The sequence below is a fragment of the Amblyomma americanum genome, chromosome 11, assembly GCF_052857255.1.
Source record: "Amblyomma americanum isolate KBUSLIRL-KWMA chromosome 11, ASM5285725v1, whole genome shotgun sequence".
NCBI lineage: Eukaryota > Metazoa > Arthropoda > Arachnida > Ixodida > Ixodidae > Amblyomma > Amblyomma americanum.
The window spans coordinates 811,384-820,610 of NC_135507.1; the positions used below are offsets into that span (position 1 = coordinate 811,384).

Below are 9,227 nucleotides of genomic sequence, written 5' to 3' on the forward strand. Positions count from 1 at the left end.
TCGATGACAGCACCATTTTCGCAAAGAAAATCGAGACCGAGGATCAGGTCCTTGCAGCACTGTGCCACACAGCGAAGCAACCAGTAAAGACGATACCGCGAATTTCTATCCTAGCAGAGCAGACGCCGAGCGGCATCACCACATGACCACCAGCGGTCCGAATTTGTGTTCCGTGCCAGGGTGTCAGCCCTTTTTTCATGAGGGTAGCAACCCCATGACTTATAACGGAGAAATCTGTGCCGGTATCGACGAGGGCAGTCACATGGTGGTTGTCAGTGACGACTGGTATTTCGGCAGAAATAACCTCATTTTCTGGAACGCGTGTCATGGAAGGTTTCGGAGTGGAGGGTCGAGGTGTTCATCGGAATGGGGCGTCGAGCAGAGGCTATTCTGTACATCGGAGGGTGGTAGGAGCAGGGGGTGGAAGATCGGGTTGAAGGGTCAAGTAGGCGAGCTGAAGATCTTGTTCGAATTGCGGAGCAATGGTGGCCCTACCGCCAGAGGTCGCCGTCATCAGCTTTCCCGGCGTGGTCTAGAGGACTGCCGGATGGATGGCTGGCGACCTGGGGAAGAGAACCGACGGGGCTACGGTGACCAGGACAGATGCTGGGGCGAAGGCACAGGGGGGACGCTGGCCATCAGGTACTGCTCGATGTCACGGGGTCGTTCACCATAGCATGGCCGGGTGCGTCGGGTGAAAACCCTCGCAGGCCCATCTAACGATACAGGCAGTGGCTCAGTATGTGGCCGGCTTCACCGCAGTGGAAGCACAAGGGCCGGTTGTTTGATGTGCGCTACACGTGTGCTTTTCTGAGGGGTGGTCGTGCGTCACAGAGAGCAGGCGAAGTCGAAAAACGTTGATGTGGTGCAAGAGGAGCGGGGCAGTAAAACGCCGGTGGTGCTGCTGCAGAGCTGCGTAACGCTTCAATGTACGTTATGACACACAGCTCAGGCGGCGGCTGGGGACAGGCCATTGGCTGCACCGCTGGACGGACTTCGTCACTAATGACATCCGAGATGGCTCCGAAACCCAGGTGTTGCTCGACAGGGCGAAGCTTCTGCAGCTCTTCGAGCACGATGCTCCTGACGAGCTCACAGAGGGCCTCACTCTCGGTTCCGGGCAGCGGCACGTTGGCGTCCATAGCAGTTATATTCGCCTGACGGCCGTAATGTGCGAACCTCTGCTGCAAGGCGCGCTACATGCTTGTCGCCTCTCGAGCAATGTCAACCACTGTGCTAGGAGGGTCGCGCACAAGTCCTACGAAAAGCTGCTCTTTGACTCCTCGCATAAGATGACGTACCTTCTTCGTTTCCGACATGGTAGAATCTGCGCGGTTGAAGAGCCGCATCATGTCTCTTGCAAACATGGCGACGCTCTCATTTGGCCGCTGTGCTTGGGACTGCAGGGCGACTTTAGCTCGCTCCTTCCGTTCGTTGCTGCCGAAGGTGTCAAGCAACTGTCGCCGGAAGTCTCGCCAGGTGGGGATAGCGGACTCATGGTTTTCAAACGTCTAGGCGGCGTCTTCCAGGGCAAAATAGACATTCCGTAGCTTGCGGTCCTTGTCCCACAGATTAAACGCAGTGACCTGGTCGTAGCTGGCCAACTAGTCTTCCACGCCTTCGAACTTGTTGCCATGAAACGACGCAGGGGTGCGAGGAGCATGGAGAAGCAGCGGTGGGGAATTCACGGCATTCTGGACAGCCTGGCTTACCGCGGTGGACGTCATTTTGCGGGGGTGGTGCCGTCAGGGGTCAAAACTCAGGATCCAAACCTTGCAAGTGGCGGCTTGCCTTGTAGACCGGTGCCGTGTCCACGGGGTGTTGCTGGGCGTCGTCGGTGCCTCCCGGGAGCTCTTTGTACTTCGGGAAATTACCCAGAACCCGCACCAAAATGTCACTGAAAGCCGGCAGCAAGGGCAGAAGGGCAAACCAGGACTAGCACAGCAGACACAATCACCGAACCAACGCACGAGCCGGGGAAGACAAGGAAGACCAGCGGGTGCTGTCGCACTGCATGGCGGCGCCAGTAAATGGCTAACAGTGTAGCCATATCTTAAGACTGCCAACAACTGGCATTTCGTTGGCAGACAAGACTCCTCTCATTATATGCAAGTCAGCCAAGATTGCATGACTGGTTGTGCTGCCGATTTTGCCTTTAGTCGCAAGGCCTAAGATGAAGGCCAACATCAACGAACCGCTTGCTTCAGCAGTTTGTTGGTTCTTGTTGTTTCGCCATCTTCGCCTTCTCATTCTGGTTCTTTCGGGTGCAGCGCAGCTCCCGCAGTGGCGGATTTTCTTTCGCGTCTAGGCTGTCCCAACCCATGCGTTCAGCAGCAACAAGTTCAGATTCATAGAAATGCACCAGCACCATAATCGGGGTGCACTACATCTCTCTGCCATCTAGCTGATGCCCACAGATAACTCTCGCTTCTTGGTGGAGCCTCAGAAACAAACGCGACGAAAGGCTCAGTCTTTGCAGGTGCGCAACGCGCTTCACTGTCGTTAAAGGTTCGGTTGGCAGCCTTCTCTCTGCGGAGGCTGCGCTGGTCTAGGCTCCTTGGGCCTTTTGTGTTTTCTCCGTTTCCGGGTGCCGAATGCGATGCAGCAAGTGACACTTCGTCCACATGCGCAACGCGGCTAAGACGCTCCCAAAATAGCATCGCGCTTCTGTGGCAGACAAGCCTAACCCGAGGCCTATCCAATCACACAGCACCATTTTGATCGCATGGCTTTTTTAACTTATGAAAACATGGCGTGCACATTCTCTTTGTGGTCGCTTTGTCTCCGAACGGAAGAAACACCATGCTGCTTACAGATAAAAATAAAGAGCTGGAGAGCCGGCAGACGAGCGCCATAACCACACAGGCACCGTGGCGGCCTGGCAAATGAAATAAATTGATCGGCCAGTTATGCACCAGAAACAAGTACTGGAATGCCTTCGCATGAGCAGCGAGCTTTAGTGCTGGAATACAGGATGCTATTTATGCTCCAAAACATGTTTATTTACTGGGAACGGTTGTCAAAATTAAAAGTAATCGGCAAAGTGCATTTGGTTGCATTTCTTCTGCCGAGATTATATCAGCATCACCTGCAGCTTGCCAAAGCTCCTGCTCAACGCCAGAGTTCTCATTGATAGAGAAGTAGCGTGCTGCAACATTGAGCGCCGACGCTACTTCATATGCACTTGGCTGTGGCACAGGCTCGTTGCCGCAGTTGGATTCATCACTGTCGGCTGTGCTCACCGCTCGTGAGCCCTGTGGCGTATGCTGACAGCATGCTGCCTCAATTAAAGCGGCGTCACTCGAGGGCTCCAACTTCTCCTCATTGCTGTCCACGTAACCGGAAGCAACAAAAAGCATGCCGCCGCCGCCCGAACCGCCATACTGCGTTGTGTACATCACGTGATCGCGACCCAGCGACCGTGGCACAAAGAAAACCTAGAATGGCTTGCACCGAAGCATCAGCAGCGCGGGCGAGTGCTCCGGCATGCACCGGAGCACGGGCTCTGCCAGCCTCATGCGCTCCACTCTGCTTTTCCTCTTTTCCATTGTTTTACATCTCTAGTAAACTTGCAGCGCGTTGTACTCACTATGGGTCAACTACTATCTATGTGGACCGGTGTCAGCCAGGGGCTCCTAGTTCGAAATAACCATATCGGATGGTGACTTGTTCGAATTATTGGGAGTTTTCCCCCATTAAAATACACAGCGCTATGCGGGGACCCGGGCGTCAGTTCAAATTAACCGTAAGTTTGAGTTAACCGACCTGAAATTAATGAGCTTTTACTGCGTTAGGCAATGAACAATGCCTACCCCAAGTTGTTTTCTGGAGAGTCCGGTGCGTACTTGAAATGGCTGTCAGTGAATGGGGCCACTAAGTACTGCAAGAGACAAAACAGGCACAAACATGAGTTGACGCAGTGCGAAAGATAAGATGCCCCTTATGCAGCAGAAGGCAACTGAAGTTTTAATAAATTATATCTATAAACTGCCATTAAAACCATCAGCTGGATGATTTACCATGAAGAAAACACGTGCAACCACAGCTTAAACGGCACTACTGTGAATATTCCTCTCAAGAAACCAAACGCAGCTCACCTCCAGGTCAATGTCACGGTCGAGCAGCTGCCGTGTGGCCGGGTTGTTAATCGAGTGGAAGATGATGCCCAGCATGGCCTCCACCAGGGGCGGGTGATGGCAGTCGAGGACACTCTGGAGCAGCGTCCGGAAGCCACCAGTGTCCACGCACAGCTGCGGGTTCACCAATGCTGCACCATGGTGTTATTAGCAGTACTGCAACCGACACTGTGGACGCTTGCCACAATACAATACAAAGCATGCCAGTTTGACTCCATGGGATGAAGATTCTTGGCAGGAGCACCGTAGCACGCAAAATGAGGGAAGCTTTTCTTATAACGAACACGCACAACTGTGTTAGTAACACTTCTGTGCCAACGTGCACAAGAGTGTTCCGTCTGGTAGGGTGTGTTGACAATTGCACATTTTTTCCCAGGCCTTTCATGAAAGCATGTTCCACACATGCAGTCACTTTTCTATATGCAAAGTGACAGCTTCTGAATAAATCAGATGTTAGTTTGTGCACATCCTGTCTACGTGTCTTTCTTTGTGCCGTGTTTCTAGCACAATTCCTTATGGATCTACAAGACAATAACCAACTAGACCAATAACAGTTCTTGCTAAACCTCAACCTTTTTTATTACATACGGTAACCATATCTTTTATTTATAACAAAGTATTGCCCGGTCACATCTCATCAAGTCATGCAGTGGCTACACATTCTGGAAAACATGCAGCCACTCACTTTCCCAGAGTTCAAAACACACAGTTATGTCTCAAATGCTGCTCAAAAAACGAAAAGAGTGAACAAACAGGTATTCTCACTGTGTGACAGAGAGGGGCGGGGCAGACAAAGATGCAAACACAAGACTTAAAAGAATTCCCACATACGAGGACACTGTTTCAAAAACGACGACATTAATGACTGCGTCTTTTCTGGCTTATCAGAGACTTTACAGCCCGTCTCACTGGATATATCTGAACACAGTTTGTTGCTCTGTGCATTCACAACTCACCCAGCTCACAAATGGTGGCCAGGCAGGCGCGGACAAGGTCGTCCGTCTCCTTGGCGCCATCCGCTGCTACAGCAACAAGGCTGCGTGCCAACTGAGGAGGCAGCTCGTGGGGTGCCACAGCAACCAGGCGTCGCACGAGCCGCAGGGCTTGAAGCCGCTCTGTGCGGCTCTCCAGTGCAGCGTCGAGTGCCCGCGCCACCAGGAGCGGGATGTGGGACGCCACGAGTGCTCGGGCTGCCTCAAGGTCGCGGACAAGATGGCGGAGTGCACGGAGACATCCTGCTCGCACCTCGCTGGCTTCATGAACCAGCAACACTCGGAGACTGCACAGCAAACAAAATCAGTGTTGCTCAGCTCACAAAGTGGTTTCACATCCAGAAATCGCAGTCCAGAACCACCTGGCGTTCTTCAAGGTGCACTCACATGGACGCAGCAGCTGAAGGCCACTAAGCCACAACGGCACGTTGAAATCAGCTTAAATACAATTGGTGTTTTTTCCATAGCTTTCTGCTATCATATATGTGGCGCATTTTACCAGACAAACATCATTAAAGGAGTATAGACACCTAATTTTGGCGACATGTTTTCCTCTCTACAATGATGCGGAAGACACTACTACGCATGAATCACCTCATGATATTCGCCTACGAACTGCTAAATAATTTATAAAATCATATTTTTTCTGTTCAGTTGTTTCGCTTTTGGTTTCAAAAGCCGAACAATGGCTGCAACGTCAAGGAGTGCTTCTGTGTCACGTGAGGCATGGAATAACATCCATATAATCGCTGCTTCATCGTTTTAATTTAATGCAGTGCTGAAGCCAGCCTTCCTCAGGAGCCGGAATGACAACGAATATGGAAGCAGCGATTATAGTGCAGTTTTTTGTAGCGAGAGCTACAATACGCTAGCCGCTTCGCCTCTTCGCGTGGCCGCACTTTCCGTGTGGTCGCACTGTGCATGGTCGCACTTGACCTTGAGCCGTCGCCTAGCAACCACCAGACGCCGCCGCTCGCCTCACCAGCTGTGCGCATGAGCATGACGTCACCGCAGAGCCGCGTGCCTCGCATGCGGTGCACCAGTAGCAGCAGCTGTGCGCATGGGCCGTAGAAGGAGAAGAGGTGTATATATATATGGTCTAGCGGAGCCATCGTCGCTGGCTAAACTGAAGGAAGCCAGGCTTCGCCATCGGAATGAAACAAGGAGGAGGCGGCGAGCCAACGAAACCGAAGAGGACCGTGCTGAACGCCTTGAGAAGCGTCGTAATGACAACGCGGCTAGACGGGCCCGCTTAGCTTCCAATAGCGAATGCAGGACGGTCAAGGACAATGCATCAAGTTCGGCATCTCTGAAGGAATCTCTCGCTACCTACCAGGTTTAACCAGAGCTAAACCACAGCCAATTTTTTCATGCCTCACGTGACCTATAAGCACACGTTGACATCACAGTCCTCATTCGGCTGTTAAAACCGAAACCGAGACAGCACGGGAAAGAAATGCAATTGCAAATTATTTAGATGTCGTTGGAGAATGCCAGGTGGTAATCCATGTATAATAATGCCTTACGCATCATAATGAACAAGAAAGCAGCACCCAAAAGTTAGGTGTCTATACTCCTTTAAAACTGATCAAAACACTTATTTCACCATTACTGCTGCCTATCAAATACTGGCATTTGGAATATTTAACCCTTGAGAGACAAACAAGTCTTTACTCCTTGTGACAACTAAAGAATCCTGCCTCAGGCCAATGACATTCATGCCCTGTGTCAACCACAACATTAACAAAGTGCAAACGTCTCATAGCAGGAATAAACAAGAAGAGACAAAAGCTAAACATTACACCTTAGCAAGAGAACAGTCCCCAATCAATACAGAAGGTTTCACTTCAAAAGATAACATGGAATGAATGCGCTATCACTAAGGGCTTGCAACTGTCATAAGCACAAAGAAACTCGAGATGAAGTCTCCTCTTAAAACTTTGCACTCGACCCTATCGCAATGACATGTTACTTGCACTACACCAAAGCATAAGAAATATGGACAATCACTAGACGCATGTCGTTTAGCGGAGCTTGGAGTCAAACGACTCCGCAGAATTATTAAATAAAAAGGGGAGACCCATGGGACTGAAGTAAACCAATATTCTTTTACAACAGCAGCAAACCGGTAAGTAAAAAATATTATTTCTCGGAAAAAAAAAACGAAAAAGAAATTCGTCTGAAAGGGTTGTCTTTCAGCGGTAATCACCGTAGTATGCTGTTACGGTCAAGATCGCAACCACCAACCCGAGAGCATGACTGCGAAAATAAACGGCGAAGACTGCAAGCGTCAAACTCACCAACAGAACAAATCCTCCAGAGTAAGCCCAAGTTCTGTTTGCGTCGTGATCTTCGGGCTCAACTTAACGAGACAGTTGAGATAGGCGATTTTCCGCTGCTTGCTGGCATCTCTGCGAACGAGACAGACGAGGACCTCCCTCACATTGTCCGCCACGCCTGCAAAATTCCGACAAAAGCCGACACACAGTGAGCAATCGGCGGGAAAGGAACAACAAAACGGGATCTGCGTTGCTCGCCGCCGCCGCGAATGCAAGGGCCACAAGCACTTCGAACGACTAACACTGTCGAACTTGCGCAAGGTCTGCCGCGAAGCTTGGTCTCATTTCTTGTCCCAGGGCAGCAGCTGGCCCTGCATGAATCGGTAAGGTACGATGCCTCCCAAATGTTTAATAAGCGCTAGCGTTAGCTGGTGTCAAGGCAACGCGGGATACGGTGTGCAACGTATACGAAAATGAACAAACGTTTGACACGCAACGAGTGTTTACGACGAGCTAACAGCTGATCTGCCCTTGTGGCCAGTTCTGAAGTGGTAAGACGCTAGTGCCCAAGGCATCAGTGTGCAAACATACCAAGCGTCCCACCATAAAAACACAACCATAAATGTTTAGGCAACCTTTTTCAGAAGCTGATAAGCCTAACCTTTGGTTAAATCAAGGTGAACTGTCTCCTCCTCGCTGTCATGGCGCCCTGGAATTAAAAGACGGACATGTCACTTTTGGAAAAAAAAAGCTGTAGACAATAAGCGTCGTCAATAAGACGGCAATAAGCTTACTTCTTAATGAACGGCCACCTCGAGAACTCCGCTGGCGGAACATGACATGCGCCATGTTCTTTTGAGAGGCGTTACGGTTTGGCATACAGCTGCGCCAAATGCGGCCAAACGAAGAACTTGTAAAAAGGAGGAAATCAAGCAAAGAAACTTTTCGTGGCGTTTATTCGTGTGCGTCGCAGTTTCGTGGAGCTTCAGCAATAAAGTACGTCAAGAGAACAGTGGTCAAAAGTGGAACACCTAATTAACTCTGATCCTAGCACAGTTTCTTACCAACCATAGTTTCTTGCTAGACCCCTAATTTTGGTGGCATGTTTCCTTCCCTACAATGACGCGGAAAACCCTACTACGCATAAATCACCACGTGACATTCGCCTACGACCGCTAAATAATTTATCAATTTTTTTTTGTCATGCTGTTTCGGTTTCAGCTCATGCAGCTTCGGTAGGATGGCTAGAATTTCTAGCCACCCTAGTTTCGGTTTCAGCTTATATGGCACCGCTTCGGCGTGCATGTAGTTCGTGTTTTGCCGCTAGGGCACCTACGGGCCTACTTACCATTAACCTGTTGAGCAAGACTGCGTTTGTTATTTTACTTCAAGGATGTAATAGTTCTGTCATTTGTCTACGTTTTAAATATTCATCATTCGTCCATTGCCTAGTAAAGATACCAGAAAGTCTCACGCATGCATGAGCACAAACAGAATATTCACCTCTAGGATTTAATGCATCGTTCATTAAGTACGGCCATTTTTTACTAAACTCCGTTTCATACTTAGCTGTCTACGCAGCCAAGGCTACGGTGCCTGTTTGCGATCCTCGTCCGCATCATAATATAGTGCGTCAAAAATAAAAAAATAAATGAATTGACAAGCAAAGTGAACAGTAGTTGATATTATAGTAGACCGATGGAAGTGTTTTATTTTGCAAATAGATTGATTTTTCTTTTATGTTTTCCAGAACCGAGTGACGCAGATTTTTCGTTTTCTCAGGCGCCGGCTGTATCAGGTTTTCGCAGCTGAGCCGGCAG

At 49.9% G+C, this 9,227-nt stretch overlaps 1 protein-coding gene across 1 annotated transcript in view; it reads right to left on the reverse strand.

Moving 5' to 3' along the window:
* Window positions 1-8,342, reverse strand: part of rictor (rapamycin-insensitive companion of Tor) — a 148,148-nt gene extending 139,806 nt beyond the window's left edge. The window contains exons 1-6 of the mRNA XM_077643128.1: window positions 8,202-8,342; window positions 8,069-8,116; window positions 7,429-7,585; window positions 5,093-5,415; window positions 4,098-4,267; window positions 3,813-3,880 (exon numbers count right to left, since the gene is read on the reverse strand). Of these exons, the coding sequence (XP_077499254.1) occupies window positions 3,813-3,880; window positions 4,098-4,267; window positions 5,093-5,415; window positions 7,429-7,585; window positions 8,069-8,116; window positions 8,202-8,286 (851 nt within the window). The 5' untranslated portion in view covers window positions 8,287-8,342. The remainder of the gene's footprint in view (window positions 1-3,812; window positions 3,881-4,097; window positions 4,268-5,092; window positions 5,416-7,428; window positions 7,586-8,068; window positions 8,117-8,201) is intronic.
* Window positions 8,343-9,227: the final 885 nt, after the last annotated feature.